The sequence below is a fragment of the Python bivittatus genome, unplaced genomic scaffold (genome assembly GCF_059951505.1).
Source record: "Python bivittatus isolate LINGU-HERP-01145 unplaced genomic scaffold, Pbiv_v1 ctg000020_np1212, whole genome shotgun sequence".
Classification (NCBI taxonomy): Eukaryota; Metazoa; Chordata; class Lepidosauria; order Squamata; family Pythonidae; genus Python; species Python bivittatus.
The window spans coordinates 131,124,069-131,144,505 of record NW_028277030.1 but is presented as its reverse complement, the minus strand read 5'-3'; the positions used below and the strand labels follow the sequence as shown (position 1 = coordinate 131,144,505).

Here is a 20,437-nt window from a genome sequence, read left to right as displayed (position 1 = left end):
AATTTTATATGTTTAGACAATATCATCTTTTAATTGTCTTCCTCTTTTTTGATTTCAATAAAGTGTTGGCTTTTTGTTTTTCTTCTCTCAGACTCACAGTGCATACATGCTCTTTTATAAACGAATGGAGCCAGAAGAAGAAAATGGCAAAGACTATGCATTTGATGTTTCATCTGAATTGCTAGAAGTATGTGCTTCCTAGAAGTACAAATTATTATAATTTAAACAACACACATTTATAATGAATCTGATTCTGATTTCATCATTAGGTTGTCCAAGGAAAATTGGTTATTTGTCAAACTTCGTGATGTATAGTAATATACTAGGACTCTTAAACTTTTAATTGCCTTACTATACTTGTTGCTCCACCCATTTACCTTTAGTTTGTGTTTGCATTTTCTTTTTTGTTTTTCTTCACTTTGGTACCCCATATGGAACTATGAAACATTATGTAATCAAATGGATGAGACATGGAATCATGCTGACTGCTAGATGTATAATATACAGAATTCTGAGTTTGGGCTAGCTTGAGCTAGCTTTTATTGTACCAAGATTCAAACTACTACCATTTTTCAACAAGGAAATACTGCTGAGTAGATTTGGGGGAAAAAGACTTTCATAAGTCATATTTATTTCATTAAATTATTAGTAATAGTAATGCCTATTAAGTGGACAATTAATAATTATAAGCATTATCTTACACCCTTATTATATGGCATTTTGAAATGGAAATGTTAGGATTAAAATGTGTATCAAAAAGAATTATTGCTGTGTTGTTGGGATCTTTCATTTAGATAAAATATGAAGAGCCTATATTTCAGTAAATCAGAAATAGAACATAAATTTGGTTGGCTAAATGGAACTTTCCTTGATCTTTATTCTCAGTTCTTCATCTTTAGGGGAGAACCTCCAGAGCTTATTTGGGAGAGTATGGAATGGCTGCTGAGATCCACTAATAAATGCAGCTCTTTTGAAGTACCGTTGGATACAACCATATGTTGTATCCCAAAGGTCACATTTTCATTTCTTGCCATCCCCAGTTAAAATATTTCTGGGTGCAGTATTTATTTATTCAGTTTATATAGGTTAAGAGATTCTTATGTGAGGCAGTGACTTATTTTTTATTCCTTTCTGAATGAGTAAATGGCTTTATCTGGCTTTTCATTTTTCTCTTCAGTGGATATGGCATGATAACATGCAGTTCCTTCAGGATAAGAATATTTTTGAACATACGTATTTTGGGTAAGGTTTACATCAATTTATATTTTATTTAATAAATAAACTCCAGGTTTTAAAATCCATTTTTTAAAATGTGTGTGTATAAAAACAAGTATCCATGTATGTGTTTGCCCTAGATTTATGTGGCAGTTGTGTAGTAGCATCCCCAGCACATTACCAGATCCAAAAGCAGTTTCTCTGATGACAGCCAAGGTAGAGTATTTTACTGTCACATTACTTTAAAAAAAAAAAAAAGTGTTTTAGCGCTTGTTCAGGATATTGTGTGACTATCAATTATTGTCTTACAGTTAAGCACTTCTTTTGTCCTTGAAACATTTATCCATTCAAAAGAAAAGGTATGTGCTTGGATTTCATATAACACATAGTTTACATTTCTAACATTGATTAAGATATGAACAGCAATCCTTCACTTCACTGACTGAAAAATAAAGCAAAAATTAGAATGAAATTTCAGTTCTTTTCAAACTATATTATTTCATATTCTAAATGAACCTTTTGAGCTAATACAGGTAGACCTCGCTTACTGTCTGCCTCGTGCAGTGACCATTCGAAATTATGAAGGTGAAGAAAAAATAACTTTGCCAATAATTTTATTAAAGATTATATAGAACAGATAAAACTAATACAAAAACCTAATACAAAATTACATTAGAAAAATATAAGAAAGTGCAGAGAAAAGGAAAAAAAAAATCCCCCCCAAAAAAGAAAAAAGAAAACTTCCTCCTTCATCCCCAGCAAGTATATACAACAACTTATCACTGTCTCTTAAAATACTACCAAATACATCTTCATTCTGTACTTGGCTCCATTTTCTATGGACCCATCTCTAAATCCTCAGATCTCCTTATTAATCAACAAAAGGTATAAAGATTAACAGACATAACTAGCAACATAAGCGTTTACTTCCCCTTTCCATTTAAACAAAATACCTCTCTTAATGATCAAAATCTAATCCCATTTAACAATTAAACATTACAGAAAAATAAAAACTGTTAAACATTACCAGAAATACTAATCCCTTATTTGTATACCAAAAATAGTAACAGATATTACAAACTAATCCATTACACCTAATTGGACATTTCCAAAAAAGAGTCACCCAGTCAAAGTAACCATTAAACATCACCAAAAATAACAACCCATTACTTAACCATAATCAAATAAACCAGTTTTGTATTTTTTTCTTCCTCCTTTCAATCCTTGAATCCTATAGATAAAATTCTAACATCTGCTTTCTTCTATTATCCATGTCTCTTCTCTTGAAATTCTTTTTCGTCTTTATCAAAGTCCATATGTAATTTCAATGTAGCCACTCCTGTAAGTCTCTTATATTCCAATTTGAATGGGTAATCCACATCCCTCTTGATACATTAGTTGTATACCCTTTTTAATTTTCAAATGATCATCCAGTTCCATTTGTAAATCCAATATTTCCATCTCTTTCTTATAGGTTATAATTTTTAAGTCCATCTTAAAATCCATTTCAGTTATCTTCCAAGGAACTTGGTTCTCTTCAATAGTAATTTCTGGTTCCAATATAGAGTTAAATAGTCCAAGCATTTCTTGAGCCAGTTTATAAAATGTTTCCTTTAAAGTAGCCATCTGGTGCTGTCTAGTGATTAACCTTCAAAGCTTTGTTATCAGGTGAAATATAAACATGAAATTTTTCCCACACAAGAGTATCTTTTTAATTAACTTTGAAGTTTTTCTTTAAATCAATTTCATCCAAATCCTTAGTGTTCAAAAACTTTCTAAAAACATCATAGTCCCCTTTTGTTACATAATTAAAAAAATAAAGATCTTACAAAGCTGGAAACACTTTTTTTTTTTAAACATACTGAAGAGACACCCAACAAATGCCCAACTTGTGGTTTCGAAGGTTTTTTACTAAGAAAAAAATTAAACTCCAAGGTGTTTAAAAAGATGAGGTTTAGATGAACTTTAAGTCCTTAAAAGGCTGCATGAATGGCTCAGAGCATGGTGAAACCCGTGACTCCCAGCTGATTGCAAGCAGCTGCAAAAACATCAGTTTCTGCTGCAGATTCACAAAAAAAGAAAAAAGCCAGCTATCTGGAATGCATGAGGGTAATATCAAGATCTTGCTTTTATCCAGAGAGAATTATTGGCAGTCTGGATCTACATCCAGCTGCCTTTCGGCCACAGTATCTCCCACAGAGAGTGGGTGTCAGTTCACTAGCCTCACCAGAAACCGAATGAGAAAAAATAACTTTGCAATCAAGACATGTATTTATGATCTTTGTAGCGTCTCTCTCTCTCTCTCTCTCTCTCTCTCTCTCTCTCTCTCTCTCTCTCTCCCCCTCTCCCCCTCCCTCCCCCTCCCCCCCGTCACATAAGGTTCTCTCTTAATGACCTGTGCGGTCTCAGGGTTACAACGGCAACCAGGACTATCAGGATTGCTGTTGCTAAGTGATGTGGTCATATGACATCACACTTTAAGACTGCATTGCTTAGCAATAGAAATTCTGGTCCCAATTGCCATTGTTACCTGAGGACTACCTGTACAGTCAGTTAGTACACGTCCTGTGCCTGACCTGTTTCCCCCCATTGCACAGTGGAGAGATTGGAGAGGAAGGGATTACAAGAGAGTAAGCACAAAATAGGAAATACACATCGAAAGGAATATGCTAGTGCCAGCTGTTTGCCTAGTGCGCTCAGGGCTGTGAGCATTAGTGCACTAGGCAAACAGCCAGTGTATTTCCCATTGTGTGCCTGTTTACTCTCTTGTAATCTCTTCCTCTCCAGTCTCTCTTGTGCCTGACCCGTTTTTTTTCTCCCCCTCCTTGCAGCCCCAAGTGCACTAGGCAAACAGCCCACACCAGCACATTCCTTTCGATGTGTATTCCCCATTGTGTGCCTGCTTACTCTCTTGTAATCCCTTCATCTCCAATTAATGTAAATACAAACATTAATTCTGTTCTTGCTAATTACCCTAGTGCCGGGGTGAGCATTCCAAAGGGCAGGGGAGTGAAGGGAAAGGAAAGCTGAAGTAAAATCATAAGCACGGTTGCGGTCATGTAATATTCCACTTAGTGGTCAAGTTGCAGGTCCCAATTGTGGTTGCTAAACGAGGGCTACCTGTATGGACAAATTTGATTTCCTTAGCCAAGAATAAGACATCTTAACTTTGACAAATGAACCCATGTGTAACTTCAGATCTTATTGTATTGTCGAAGGCTTTCAGATCTTATTACCCTGTAAATAAATATGATACAATACTGTATGTCATCTTCAGATGAAGTAACTTCAGATGATTTGAGGATTTAAGACAAAGCCTTTTATTAAAGCTCAAATCAAATCACTAACCATTTTGTGGGCCTGGGAGAGGTGGGACGGTATTGTTGAGATCACTGCATCATACCTGTTGCTTTTAATGTTATGTAAGTGGGAAAAATAGTATGTGCTTCAGTTTGAATGTTTGCTTCCTTTAGCCCACAATGCTTCAGTGGATTGAACTGTTAACCAAGCAATTTAACAACAGTCAAGCTGCTTGTGAGGTAAGGCAGAAATGAAGAATTCAATGAAATGTACAAATTAGCAAAGCACATCCTATTGCAGTACTTATTTACCTTTGTTATTAGGAGCAGATGCTTTCAGTGCTGCATGATTGCCTAAAAGGAAGGGAATTTTTAATTAATTCATAGGTAAGACAGTCATCTATAAGAACAGTTTTGACCTTTTGATAAGGTTCCTATTTATGATTTATGCATAAGGAATTCTGAAAAATTTCATAATTTGTCTAGTGTCATCAGTTTCCTATCGGTAGTATCCTTCAATAATGTTGTATAGGCTTTCTTTATTCTGTCCAAAGGCATGAATCTAGAAGACAAGACAACTAGCACCTTGGCCTTCTTTTCTTCAAACAGCTGTGAAATGCTGGTTTTTGCTGCTTCCCAACCATGCAGATATTTACTGGATTACTTTTGGGGCTTTAACATAAGTTCTTTAACTTGTAATAATAAAATATGATATGGATGTATAGTAGAATAGGAAATACTTTCATTGTTAATGAATGCAAGCTAAAATGTTAATCATATATGTTATTTTCAGTGGTTTCTTGATCGTATGGCTGATGATGACTGGTGGCCTATGCAGATTTTAATTAAATGCCCCAATCAGATTGTAAGACAGGTAAGATAAAGCATTATATGTGTCATTTAAAATGTTGTTGCTTAGGATTAGGCTGTTAAATTCATAGAATGAATTTTAATCATCAGATTCAACACCATAGATTGCAGTGCCCTTGATATTATTGTGCATATTTGAGGTACTTCACATTCTTTGAGGTCTTCAGCTCAGAAACAGTATGGCAGTTTTTGGAATGATTTCTGGCAAAGAATATAACAAAGTCTAAGTGTACATGTAGGCCTTGGAATTTAGTCTGCATACCAAAATAAATTCAAAAAGATTTGTTTAGGTGCATTTTTACTTGAGCATCAGGGCCCCATTACACATTACAAGTAGCTTATACCTATTTTTTCAAAAAAAAAACCTCAACTCCTCTCCCAGTAGTGGTTTGCCATTTAGCCAGAAGGGCTGCTGTCTGAGGAATGGGCCCAAAGACTGTTTTGTATATGGGAATACTGCCCCATTTTGGATTATTGCAACTGGAATATTTTAGAAGTTACAGTAAAGTTTTCTGTGTATTTCTAAAAGTTTTTTGTGATGTCACTGCAAAAAAAAAAAAGCAAATATAGTCCTGGGCTCCATGAATAGAAGTATAGTGTCAAGACCAAAAGAAGTCATAGTTCTTTTCTATCTTGCATTGACCATGTCTAGAGTGTTCCATCCTGTTATGGACACCACATTTTAGAAAGGATATTGAAAAACTGGAATGTATGTTAAACAGAACAATCAAGATGATAAGGGACTTAGAAGAAAAAACCCGAGAAATGGTTGGAGGCATTGGGTATGTGTAGACTGCAAGGACACATGATAGCTGTCTTCAAATATCTGAAAGGCCATCACATAGAAGACAATGTATTTTTCAGAGTCATTTCAGAAGACAGGATAAGAAACAATGTGGTTAAATTAAATGGAAATAGATTATGTTTGTACATCAGGAGAAATATTCTAATAGTAAGAGCTGTTCTACAAAGGAACTGACTGCCTTAAAATGTAGTGGACTCCCTTTCAGTGGAAGTGTTCAGAAACACTCTGCATGGTCAAGGATGCTGCAGTAATAAATTCCTGCATTAAGCAAGGGACTGTACTAAAAGATTTCGATGGTCCTTTCTAGTCCTTGAGGTTCTATGATTAAGTTATTTCAGGTATATTCTGTATAAAGTAGTCTTATATGTGTAAAATGAAGGCAAAATGTCAATAATTCAGTGATGAACATTTCAACCAAATAATCCATGAACATTGTGTTTCTGAAGCTTTGTTAAAGCAAATATGTCTGTAATCCCAAGGTAACCTTAAAGCTTATGACTTTACAGATGTTTCAGCGTTTGTGCATTCATGTGATTCAGCGGCTAAGGCCAGTCCATGCTCATCTCTACCTACAGCCAGGACTAGAAGACTGGTACATTTTCTTAAAATAATTCAATTTCAAATATTTATTTCATAACACTAATTTATCATATAACAGTATTAAATATAATGGGGAACATTTCCATTGGTCTTTTACATCAGATAACTTTTTCTGTTACTCAACTGCAATACAGTAAATTATAAACAGTTTCTCTTGGAAGATTATGGCATGCCCTTTCATGATACTATTATTTTCAGTTAGGCCATGAAACTGAGAAGAGTTTACTCATGTGGGTGTATCCTCAGCATTTTTATTCAATAGAACATGTACAATAATAAAATAAGCACTGTTAACCATTTCACATACTGTCCTAAAGATAGTGTAGTTTGCAATAATGCAGGAGGTTGGAATAACCTTTCAGATTCATTTTGGGTCATTTTGCCTTCAGTAACCTCAATATACACTGATGCACGATGAAATGTATTTTCAGTTCGGATGACATGGATGGTCCTGTGGAAGATATTGGTAGTCGCTCATGTGTGACTCGTTTCGTGAAGACTCTTTTGTCAATTATGGAACATGGTGTTAAACCTCACAGTAAACATCTCACCGAATACTTTGCCTTTCTTTATGAATTTGCCAAAATGGGAGAAGAAGAAGTGAGTGTAATTCACTTTTGATTTTGTATGAATTCTGCTATTTATATTTATTATTCATTACTAAGTTTGAGTGCCATCAACATTTTTGTTCTTTAAACTTTGCATTTCTGTGTTTATTATAAAATCAGCTTAGGGAAGAAGGCAGAATATAAACAATTATTACTTACGTATTTTATATTCAATTATTTTCAGAGCCAGTTTTTGCTTTCTCTGCAAGCAATTTCAACAATGGTTCATTTCTACATGGGAACTAAAGGTCCTGAAAATGTAAGTCTGGAATAACCTTTTATAGAAACATAGATTTTCATATTAATGTGATTGAAATAGGTTTGAAAATTGAGAATATAAAAAAAAAGTCTGATCCTCCAGAATCATAGAGACATTCCATGACTTCAGGACAATGTCTCTCTTGAGCTTATGTATCAGACCATAGTTGATTTTATTCTCCAGCAAGTTGTCTCAGTCTTCTTCAACAAGACAGCACATGTTCCACCTTACACCTGCAAAGAACAGGATGAAGGAGCACAAGTGAAAGTTGAAGTTAATAGAAATGTGGGCAGAAAGTCATTTAAGTTTAAATCTTCAGAACCTGAATAATTCCATGTTAGAATACTGAAGGAAAGTGATGATAGTTTGGCCAAACTTTTAAACCTTAACTTTATGAAATCTTGGAGAACTAATAAAGTGTCAGATTATTGGAGGAGGGCAAATGTCCCTGCCTTTAAAAATGAATAAAGGGAAGTCAAGGAAATCTGTAACCTCCACTTTTAATTGAAAAAAGTCAGTATGAATTTGTAAAAAATGAGTTTTGCCAGACAAATAATGTTTTGATTGGGTAACTTCCATAGTATATTATGAGAATGCTGTAGATGTACTGTATCTTGATTTTCACAAAGCATTTGACAAAGTACCTCATGACATTCTAATAAGCTATTTAAGTGGGGCTTAACAGACAGATACAGTGGAACCTCGGTTTACGAACTTAATTCGTTCCATGACTCTGGTTGCAACCCGAATTGGTCGCAACCCGAAGGAAATTTCCCCATAAGGTTCAATGTAATTACCGTTAATCCGTTCTGGCGTGGAGGACAGGGAGGCAGCTATTGCTTGGAGGGAGAGTCCCCCTCCCTATGACCACATGTCAGGGGCGGAAAATGGCCGCGGACCACATGTCAGGGGCGGAAAAATGGCCGTGGACCACGTGTCAGGGGTGGAAAAATGGCCGCGGACCACATATCAGGGGCGGAAAAATGGCCACGGACCACGTGTCGGGCGGAAAAATGGCCGCGGACCACGTGTCAGGGGCGGAAAATGGCCGCGGACCACGTATCAGGGGCGGAAAAATGGCCGCGGACCGTGTCACGGGAGGGAAAATGGCCGTGTATCCTGTTCGTACCCCGAGGCGGAGTTCGCAAACCGAAGCAAAAATTTGTGGCCGGAGCTGGTCGTAACCCAAAAAGTTCGTTAACAGAAGCGTTCGTAACCCAAGGTTCCACTGTATAAGGTTCTTGATTAGGAGGCAAAACTAATGCAGAGTTATAGAATAGGGAATAATGGCCTTGGTAATACTACTTGGAATAGTAGCTGATTACAAGCTGAATATGGGTAAGTAGTGCAATAATTGTTGTAAAAAAGCAAATGTAATTTAAGAATACCTCCACAGCCACAATTTTCAAGTGATGGGAAGTAATAGTTCCTCTAGTCTTTGGTGAAACCCTACCACAAACATTGGTACCTATTTTATTTTATTTTATTTTATTTTATTTTATTTTATTTTATTTTATTTATTTTTTTTTTTTTTAGCTGCCCATCTCACAATAACTCTGGGTGGCTTACAATACTTAAAAACAATACAATAACATAATATAAGACCCAGGCAGCAACTAAAAACCCAAATCAGTCTAAATTAATAATAATTATTCTAAAGCAGATTCAGAGAACAACAACAAGGATGGTTAGAACTAGAAATTAACTTCTGTAAAGAGAGATTGAAGGAATTTGGAATATTTCTTTGAGAAGAAAGATACAGAGAAGATATAGTAAGACCGTTCAGATAACTAATAAGATGTCACACAATGGAAGATCACAACCTGTTTTCCATCATTCCAGAGTATAGAGTATGAAAGCATGGGTTCAAGGTACTGGAAGGCAGATTCTGCTTGAATATTAAAAAAAACTCTTAACAGCAGTAATAGTTTGACAGTTGAACCAGTTATCTTGAGAAGTTCTGGGTTCCTTTTTGTTATATGTATTCCAATGGAGGCTACATTACCATTTGTCTTGGATGTTTTACTTTGAATCCTTCACGAAGCAGGGGTTTGGATTTTATTGGCTAAATGGTCCTTCTAGCTCTATTTCCAAGGGAAGCCATGTCCTCCCTGACTGGCTTTGCTTATTGAGCCAGTAGCTCAGAGTTTGAACAACTACTCTTAGAACACAGTTCACAGTTGCTGGATTTTTTATTTTATTTGTTCCTCTTTATTTTGTGTTTCCTTCTTTCTCATTTTCCCACCCCCACCATGTCTTTTTGCAGAGTCTTTGATTATTGCCCTCTGTGGGGTGGCATGGGAAGTTCTGGTTTTGCCAGGGCCTATTATTTCTCCCATAGAAGTTTTGAAGCAACTCACTGCTTCTCTCCTTAAGCCTCCAGACAAAATGGCTGTCCAGCCATTGGAGGGAAAACAGTTTCCAGCCACCACAAGGCTTGCATCACCCAGTTGGCCAGTCATCATCATCATAGAGCCTGAAGAAGCCATTCATTGTCTTCTCTGGCTTGGAATACCAGTTAAGAGCTGGAGAAAAGCCAGAAAAGACAACTGGAAAATGCTTCAGAGTTACAAAGAGTCTATTCCTGTGTTTTTCCACAGGGCAAGGAATAATAATCTTTTAGCACTAATTAGTCTGTACCAACTAAGAATGATGGAGGACAGAAGTTCAGCAGACCTCTTGTTCCTTAGGTAGTGGATGTAAAGCCTAATCTCTCATTGGCACTTTCTTGGATCAATTCCAGCCTTTCAAAGAGATATGTCATGCCTACTCTCATCTCTTGTCCACAAAAATCTGTCTAACAAATTTATCATGGTCTACAGTCCACTTTGTTTGAAGTTTTTCCACACAGATTATCTCTATAACATTATCCCTAGTGGATCTTTCTTTTCACCATTTTGATTATGAAGCTAGATTTGAGATCATTTATTTAATTCAATTCAAGCATCACCCGACTCCAACTGACTCTAGGCAACTCACAATATAAAACCATGAAAAACCAATCCCACAATTTGTGCAGTTCTAGAGTTTAGCATGATTAAACACACACAAACACACACACACACACATCCAGTTGTGTTGTATGTCCTTGATCACTTAGCAAAAATAAGTCCTTTGGCAGAGATCTGTAATGAGAGAGAGATGGAGATTATTTATTTTTCTGATTTTTCTTCAGCCACAAGTTGAGGTGCTGTCAGAAGAAGAAGGAGAGGAGGAGGAGGAGGAGGAAGACATTCTTTCTTTAGCAGAAGAAAAATATAGGCCTGCTGCACTTGAAAAGATGATTGCTCTGATAGCTCTTCTGGTAGAACAGTCTCGATCAGAAAGGTAAGAAGAGTTCAAATACATCAGAGTATTTATGTATTGCATTTATTATTCTTATTCTGGTTTTTAACATTTTTATATAATTTGACAGTATAAGCCACTCTGAGAAAACTTACAAACAGGGTCTTCATATACAATTTGCTTAAGGTGTTACATATATCCTATATACTCGCAGATAAGCCGAGAATTTTAGGTCCCAAAATACACCCCAAATTGGGTTCAGCTTATCTGCAAGTAAATACAGTAATACTTTTTAAAAGTACCTATATATCACTTATATACTCACGAATAAGCCCATCCAGAGATAACCTGGTTGGTTTATCTTCAGGTGGCACATTTTTCATGGTATTTTGGTTTAAAATTTGAGGGTTGGTTTACCTGCATATGGGCTTATACATGAGTATATATGGTATATGTCCCTTTTCCTTTGAGATACTGAGATAATACCACATTGGGCATCTCTAGCGTTTTTGTTTTTAATGATGAAAAAGTAGAATACAGTCTCAGAGTGATAGAGATTATTTTGATGTTTTGATATTTAGATGACTGAACCAGTGCAAAATCAGTGGATTTGGTAATTGTATACATGCTAAGTAGGCAGGGCCTCAGATTACTAATACATTTTATGTTTCATATGCAAAAGATCTCAGGTTCAATTCCTGCCATCTCCAAGTAGGGCTGTGAAAGACTTCTGTCCAAAATCCAAGAAAATGGCTGCGAGTCATTGTTGATTAAGGAAGCATAAAATCTGATCCATTAGATTGTATCATCTGGCCATCCCTTGAATCAATGTTTTCTATCAGGTGACCAAGGCACCTTGAAAAGCTAGATATTTGTTATAAAGGCTATAAAAAGGCATTCTTCATGATATCACCTGATTCACAGGAGTGATTCTGAGGAGTGTTCTGAATTTTGGGCAATTTTTTCCCCAGTCCTGAGCTATATAGATTAATGGTTTACTGTATATTCTCATGTATTCCTCCTCATTTATGTCAATACTATCTGAGCTACCAGCAGAACTGCTAATCATTCATCTGTCAGTATTGTATGCTGAAAGTAAATTGAAGCTGTCAGCCATATATATGATAACACTCAATGGGAAAAAAACAGTTGCTTGCTTGTAGCCCATACTTGGCATATTCTTGCCATTAAAGTCAATGTACATTTATCATTTTGTTTCCTGGTTTTGGGTCCGGAACTATGGAAAGAAAAGCTCTCTTTCCTTGTGTGACCCCCATTCCTGATAAATGGAGATCAAAGTATAACTTTTGACATGGCTTGCTTGAGCTTCCTAGCATTTGTCAGCCTGGTTGATTTCCTGAAAGTGTGGCTTTACATCCAAGAACTCCAAGAAAATACAGGAAAGCAATTTTATTTTTACTAGTTGGGTGATTCGTGAAATAAATGGTCCATTTTTTGTATGTGTTTTAGGCACTTGACTTTATCCCAGAATGATATGGCAGCATTAACTGGAGGCAAGGTAATATATCTAGACATGAAAAACAACAGGTAACAGTTTTAAAACATGCACTTTTAAAATGTCTGCTGCAGTAACACGCTGAATTTGTTCCAGGGTTTTCCTTTCTTATTCCAACATATTCGAGATGGAATCAACATTAGGCAGACCTGCAATCTTATTTTCAGCCTTTGTCGGTATAATAACAGACTTGCAGAACATGTAAGTTACTAGCTGTTACTAGTTGTATTCACTCTGAGAGCTTAACTGAATATTTTCCCTAGAGTTGCATATGATCAAAGGATTTCTTCCTCTCTTACAGATTGTATCCATGCTTTTCACATCTATAGCCAAGTTGACTCCTGAGGTATGTAATAATAGTACAGTATTTTGCTACCATATATTAAATTGTTTGATGGTCATATTCAACATTCTTAAAGTTGTTATCTGTCCCCAGTATAATGATCCTGCAGTGAAATATGATCCCGCATTGTTTTATGGTCCCATTGTGCTATACTTGCACCTTCCTTTGGCACAGATGCACACAGCTGATGCCTTTGCACTGAGGCAGTTCTTCTTTTGCTGAAGTGAGAAACCAGATAAACATACTGCCATACAAGTAATTAAATCCATGACTCTGGCCAAGTAGAAAGGAGTAGGAGCATTAAGGTCACACTCCACTTAATCTCAGTAGTCAGTACGGCATGAGAGATACTAGTTCAGCAGCCCTTGAATAGCAGCATTTACTGTATTCAGCTTTGTTATACAGTGGTGCTTAAAAGTTTGTGAACCCTTCTGAATTTTCAATATTTCTGCATGAATATGACCCAAAACCTGATATGATATCCACACAAGTCCTAAAACTAGATAAAGAGAACCCAATTAAACAGTTGAGTCAAAAACATTATACATGGTCATTTATTTATTGAAGAAAATGATCCAAAGCTACATATTTGTGTGTGGCAAAAGTATGTGCCCCCTCTTGGGTAACAGTAACTGCAACTAAATGTTCCCAGTAACTGTTGATCAGTCCTGTACATTGGCTTGGAGGAATTTTAGCCCATTCCTCTTTACAGAACAGCTTCAGCTCAGGGATGTTGGTGGGCTTCTTTGCATGAACTGCCCACTTCAGGTCCTTCTGCAACATTTTATAGAATTAAGGTCAGGACTTTGACTTGGCCATTCCAAAACATTAACTTTTTCTTCTTTAACCATCCTTTGGTCGTATGACGTGTGTTTTGGGTTGATGTCTTGCTGCAGGACCCACTTTCTCTTGAGCTTCAGTTCATGAACAGATACCCTGACATTTTCCTGTAGAATTTGCTGGTTCAATTCAGAATTCATAGTTCCATCAATGATGACAAGCCGTCCCAGTCCAGAGGCAGCAAAGCAGGCCCAACCGTAATACTGCCACCACCATGTTTTACAGATGGGATAAGGTCCTTATGCTGCTATGCAGCATTTGCCATTCACCAAACATAAGAGTTTTCATTCAAGCCAAAAAGTCCTATTTTGGTCTCACCCTTCCATAGAACACGCTTTTAGTAGTCTTCTGACTTATCTACATGGTCTTTTGCAAACTGTAGATAGGCAGCAGTGTTCTTTTTGGAGAGTCTCTTGATTTAGTTTTAGGACTTGTGTGGAGAACAGATCATGTTTTAGGTCATATTTATGCAGAAATACTGAAAATTCAAAAGGGTTCACAAGCTCTTAAGCACCACTGTATAACTATTCACTAGTGTCAGTGAAAATCTATTTTTCCATTTTAATTGGATATCCAACAGTAGGATAATGTCTCCCATTGCCCAGGAAGACAGGGATCATATGATTTATATTTTTGTCAAGACTTGGTATTAGACTTATTTCTTTTCCAAGCCAGGATAGTTCTCTGGTACTCAACTCCCTTCTTCTTGTCTTTATTCTAAATATTAAGTGCTTTTGCTTGCTTTTATTTGTCTTGATTCATAATGTCTCTTAAAATTTTAAACTTTTCAGTTCTTCTTTTTGAGTCCTTGTTTCTTTACCAGCTTTCTACTTGCTTCCTCATGATTCTGAGCACACCTCATCTATATTTTGACAGAAGCAAATAGCTCCAACTGTTAAAGAGATTCTCTGTGCAAGTATCAATGTCATGCTTATTCTTGTACAGCAAAACCAAGCTGAAATTATTTCACATGCTATACAAACTTGCTTTTGCTATCATGAGGGTTTCCAACACTGAAGCACAGATTTCCATGTTTTATGAATGGTCTTCCTCATGACAATGTAATGGCATTTTTATTCCTGTTTTAGTTATTTTCTTTTCAAAATGAGATACTTGGTGGATTACCAATTCTGACCTGTCAAAAATTAAGATGTTAACATTTCTCAAAGTGCTGAAAACATATAGACATAGAACACTACTGTTTCTAACAACAAGAAGGCATGCCCACATATAAAAGCAGGCTCTAGCTTTTTTCAAACAATAGGGGAAAATTGTCAAATCTTTTCAAGTCTCTTCACATTCCTGCTTGACTGATGTCTTCTAATAAGTCTGTATTCTGTATTTCCCATTGTTTAATTAAGCTAGCAGTGATTTGTGGCTTTATCAGTTTGTTTTTTCACCAATCCAAGAGCAGATTTTCTTAAAAATAGGGACTAGATTCATCACCATCCTCTTCCTGTTCTCTTTCTCCCTTCTTCCTTCTGTGACCAGAAGAGAAGGGAGAAAATTCCAGAATAGAAACTCTTCTCTAAGTTTACACTCCATTTTTACACCTGATAAAGATATGGTATATGTCTAAACATTGGTTTCTTCATAACAGTAACTTGGTATTCTCACATTCTGCTTATATTGGGTTGTGGAATCTGCTATTTCAATGTTTCTGTGTTCAACAAAAGTGTAGAGGAGTACAAAGGTGGCCTTGAAGAAGGAATTCAGTGGCCTTTATGTAAGCATCATCTTAGTCCATATAGACAGAAAGGGGTGAGGAAAGAACTGTCCCACCCTGATTCTCTTTAGTATAAGAATGGAAAGAACCTCTGTCAGGCTTTCAAGATTCTGTTATTATACCCTATAACAGTAAAGTAGATTCCAGTAATACATGTGGTATGTATTTGGTTCATACAATACATTGAACTCTAACCCTAGATTATCCACATACCATGTGATGCCCAAACAAATAAAATGTATAATAATTTTGACATATGTCACCCCCAGAGCTCCCCCATTGGGGGGAGATGGGCGGCTGAGAAATTAAATAAATAAATAAATAAATACAGGATCTGGATTCCCACATCACACTGAACCATAGACTATCCAAACCCATTTTGGCCTAGCTTAATATGTTATATAACCCTAACCACAAAAAAGCTGGACTTTAATCTGACTATAATATGTGAAAAAGTTAATGTACTGGTCACTATTGAACATTTTCTGCCATTCTCTAAAACAATCTTCATGTGCTACCCTGCATGATTTCAGTTTCCATAATCCCCAGCCAATGTATCACAATCACTAGGTATCTTGGGAGCTGACACCCAGCACATTTGATTGACATCAGACTGGGAAAAAGTTGCTCTAAAGCAATTTCCAATTTAGGTCTGGAACCAGATTCTCAGGAATCCAGACATCCTAGGGAAGGATGTTGTTTGAATCTATTGCAAGCATCAAGGTAATGATGGAATAATTAAAGCAGAATGAACTGTACCCCCAAGAGTGACAGTGATTATAAATGATTAAAGCACTAAAAGAAGAACTACCTCCTGCATCTTGTTGGCTAATTCTGGACTTCCTTTTTTATAGAGAGTAAAACTAATCCAAAGAAGGATCTGAATTAGATTACTGCCTATAATAGATAACTCTTCATATCTGTTGTCACATTAGAATTAGTCCAGGGTTTTAGCTTTTGCAAGATTTATCTTTTTTTTGGTCTTTTGGACTATAGCAGCTGTTTCTAATCTAGGCTCAGTCCTCTTTATGGCCATGTACCTTTTCGGCAGAATAATCTGGTTGAAACAAGGAAAAAGTTAGGCCAATGCCCTTAATCCAAAAGAAAGGTAACAGACAACTAGATGTAACTATCACTTCTTCTGAATCAGCAGGAGTGAGCAACTATCAAAGAAGGTTTTTATAGAGAGCTTCAGTCAAGATCTTGGGAGAAGTTTCAACCATCCCCAAACTCAGGTCTTCATAGCTTAGTCATAATTCAAAATGCAGAGAATTACTTTAAGATAACCTAGGTTCCTTTGTTTAACTTCTATGATTGTCTTACATTTTTCTCCTGAGTATTTGACCATGTTGCCACTCAGAGAACCAGCGTGGTATATTGGTTAAGATGTTTGACTGTGACTGGGGTAACCTAGTTCAAGTTCACTCTCAGTCATTAAAAATCACTGGATAACTTGGCCCAGGCTTTCTGTCACATCAACCTATGTTACAGGATGGTTGAGGGGATGAAATGAAGGGAAATCTGTAGGTATGTTGCATTGAACTACTGGAGAAAAATGGGATATAAATCTAACAATAATAATACAAATATTGTGCCATGCAGGATGTTGCTTGGACAACTCCAGTATTCTGTTTATTATGCTGTATGTTATAGGCCCAAGCATCTCCAGTTCAAAAGATCAGGTAGTTGATAAAGTGATACATTGTTCTATGTATGAAGCCCTGTAGATCCATAGCCAGTCAGGGTAGATACTGGCCAGAATGAACAAATATATTGTTATAATTTTTTAAGGCCAGAGTTTTATTACATCAAGAAATAGAAGTGGGGAAGGAGATAATATCTGAATATACCTTTTCCTTTGTATAAGAAAGGGTTGCCTTGAAGTGGATTCAGTAGTCTCTAGGATCTACACAGAGGCCAATGTTCCTCTGCAAAAACATGACATGGATTCTTTCTGACCTTCATTTGCCTTATAGGCACTTTTCTGGACCTTTTCATCAGAATGCTAAATGATCTGTTACATATGATTGTCTTTCTTCAGTATAGGCAGGCATGACATTACTTCAGTTGAAAAGGTATCAGACTGGTGATTTATGATACCACAGTTTGGCTAAGGATCACTGACAAATATTTGGATTTCTTTTTAAATCATTTACTTTGTAAATCCAAACATAAATCTTGACATTATAAACTTGCTGTTGATCCCAGAATCTGGGATTAAGGTTTGGGATAAATGCCTCATCTGGATAGGTTGCACTTCCTGGTAGTGACCAAGTTCTTAAATTGGGATCCTCTTGCTTCCTACATTGAACTGGATAGCCACATTATATTACACTGGTGGCAAAAGAGCCTCTTTTCTGAAGAAAAGAGTCCTGGTGTAAATGCATCTCTGGCAACCTCAAATTTGGATTATTGCAGTAGCCTTTGAAAGTCCAGATTAATTCACCTAGAATATGGTAGCAAAGTGAATACTGCTTCCAGAAGATGTCATATCATCCTTGTGTTGAAGCAGCTGCATTGCTTATCAGTTCCTTTCTGAGGTTCTGTTCAAGGTGATTACACATGTTAAGCCTTACATGGCTTGGGCCCAGATTGTTTGCAGGATCAGCTCTATACATGCTGTCTGACCCATGTTCTTGGATATTTTGGGGGGTTCCAGTTTTAAGACTTGCCTAAAATAAACATATCAGTAACTAATTCTACCTAGTCTGTGGTGTGGTATAGATTATACAATAACTAGTTCTGGAGTTGAGGCTACTTACCTCCTTGTTAGAGTTTAGAAGAGGGCTTTGTTTAAGTCTTTCTAACTTCTTAGATTATATGTAATGATAGTGTTGTATGTGAATATTAGTTAACTGCTTGGAGCCACAAACAGGAGAGGGTAATGTGTATGCGTATTTAAAATATGTGCTTTGAATGCAGATAAATAAACCATTCAATAAAATCAGCTATGACTTAGGAGTTGTTCTTTAAAACCTATTTATGGATTCCTTATATGATATATATAACCTTTTTCTCCTTGTTTTTAACTTCAGGCAGCAAATCCTTTTTTCAAGTTGTTGACTATGCTTATGGAATTTGCTGGTGGACCTCCAGGAATGCCACCATTTGCATCTTATATTCTCCAAAGGATATGGGAGGTAAAGTATGCCTAAATTAAATAAATTCAAAGATTTGTCACATCTCCATATTACTGAGAGAAAATAACCAGCGTAATGTCTATGTTGTAAAGATTATTAGACTTAATTGTTATACCCCTGGACTGTGGAAATGATAACTATTGTCTGACAAAGAATCTAGTATCTTTGGGCAGAGTCTTCTTGCATCAGTCAGTAGATAAAACTAGTAAAAGATTCAGCCTGCCTGTTGATTTTCTTACTGATCTTTCTTTGGGGGTATTGATTTATAATTAAAAGATAATAAATTATAACTATAATTTTAGTTAGCCCATGAAAAAACTGCTGGAGGCATAAAACTAATGGTATTGAATTAATTCTGTGAGACAGTGGCACTTGAGCCTTCACAAGTGAAGTTCCTCGTTTGACTGTCTTCTGCTGAGTTTGTGGAGTGTGATCTTAAGGTATAAAGTCTTTTAAAGTGACTATGCCACATGTAAGGACTGTATTTCCTCTCAACTAGCAAGCACAATTAATAGCCTTCATACAGTTTACTAGCTGAACTGTTGATATATAGAGTGCTATCCAGTAGTCTTGTTTTTGTTTTATGTTTCATGATGTTTCTCCATTTTCCCAATATTTTTAGGTGATTGAGTACAACCCATCTCAGTGTTTGGATTGGCTAGCAGTGCAGACACCACGAAATAAGCTTGCCCACAGCTGGGTTCTGCAGAATATGGAGAACTGGGTAGAACGCTTTCTTTTGGCTCATAACTACCCTAGAGTGAGAACCTGTAAGTTGCTAAGCAGAAGAAAATTGGCTCCTTCTTAATTTCCTGTGAATAAGTTCATTGTTTAATTGGGTTGTGTGAAAATGTGAACCCCGTTGTTCTGTTTATTTCACATACAGTATTTTAGTGACAAAATTTAAAAGAAAATGAGTGAAATATTTCCAAATATTCAGTTCAATATTCAGAATTTCCTGCCAAAATTTAGAAAGACAGGAACTGAAGTCCCAGCATTGATTGTTTTTCTCATCTCTCTGCCAGTAGCTACATTTCTCTTTTATCAGTAGTGTCATATGATCAGAGTATTTTGTGAAAATCAAATTTTAGACAAAAAACACAAATCCTTTTTTTTTTAAGTGAATATGCACAACCCAAAAAGTTTAGCTGCTTTATTTACCTGTGTGTTTGTTTTTTTGCAGCTGCAGCCTATCTTCTGGTCTCTCTTATTCCAAGCAATTCATTCCGGCAAATGTTCCGATCCACCCGCTCACTACACATCCCTACTCGAGATCTTCCCCTTAGTCCAGATACTACAGTTGTTCTTCATCAAGTTTATAATGTGCTGCTTGGACTGCTCTCAAGAGCTAAGCTTTATGTTGATGCTGCTGTTCATGGGACTACAAAGCTGGTACCCTACTTCAGTTTTATGACTTACTGCTTGATCTCCAAAACAGAAAAACTAATGTTTTCTACTTACTTCATGGATTTGTGGAACCTTTTTCAACCTAAACTTTCTGAGCCTGCTATTGCTACCAACCACAATAAGCAGGCCCTGCTCTCTTTCTGGTACAATGTCTGCGTTGACTGCCCTGAGAATGTGCGTCTTATTGTGCAGAATCCAGTGGTGACCAAAAACATTGCCTTCAATTACATCCTAGCAGATCATGACGACCAGGATGTGGTGCTTTTTAACCGTGGAATGCTACCTGCCTACTATGGCATTCTGCGGCTATGCTGCGAGCAGTCCCCTGCATTTACCAGGCAGTTGGCTTCTCATCAGAATATCCAGTGGGCATTTAAGAATCTCACACCACATGCCAGCCAGTATCCTGGGGTAAGTCAAATTCATACAGAGTGAAAGGCAGAAAAAGAAATTTTTCAAAAGAACAGCATTAAAAACAGCAGCATTTCATGGAAATGCCATTTTAAGGGGGAAAAAAGATGATG

At 36.6% G+C, this 20,437-nt stretch overlaps 1 protein-coding gene across 3 annotated transcripts in view; it reads left to right on the top strand.

Moving 5' to 3' along the window:
* Window positions 1-20,437, top strand: part of USP34 (ubiquitin specific peptidase 34) — a 170,366-nt gene that overhangs the window by 122,915 nt on the left and 27,014 nt on the right. For all 3 annotated transcript variants that reach the window (XM_088149723.1, XM_088149716.1, XM_088149729.1), the window contains 16 exons: window positions 92-187; window positions 1,178-1,242; window positions 1,356-1,431; window positions 1,527-1,574; window positions 4,689-4,754; window positions 5,308-5,388; window positions 6,696-6,781; window positions 7,221-7,389; window positions 7,582-7,656; window positions 10,832-10,983; window positions 12,412-12,460; window positions 12,554-12,658; window positions 12,759-12,803; window positions 18,402-18,506; window positions 19,129-19,276; window positions 19,690-20,324. In XM_088149723.1, the coding sequence (XP_088005849.1) occupies window positions 92-187; window positions 1,178-1,242; window positions 1,356-1,431; window positions 1,527-1,574; window positions 4,689-4,754; window positions 5,308-5,388; window positions 6,696-6,781; window positions 7,221-7,389; window positions 7,582-7,656; window positions 10,832-10,983; window positions 12,412-12,460; window positions 12,554-12,658; window positions 12,759-12,803; window positions 18,402-18,506; window positions 19,129-19,276; window positions 19,690-20,324 (2,001 nt within the window). The remainder of the gene's footprint in view (window positions 1-91; window positions 188-1,177; window positions 1,243-1,355; window positions 1,432-1,526; window positions 1,575-4,688; window positions 4,755-5,307; window positions 5,389-6,695; window positions 6,782-7,220; window positions 7,390-7,581; window positions 7,657-10,831; window positions 10,984-12,411; window positions 12,461-12,553; window positions 12,659-12,758; window positions 12,804-18,401; window positions 18,507-19,128; window positions 19,277-19,689; window positions 20,325-20,437) is intronic.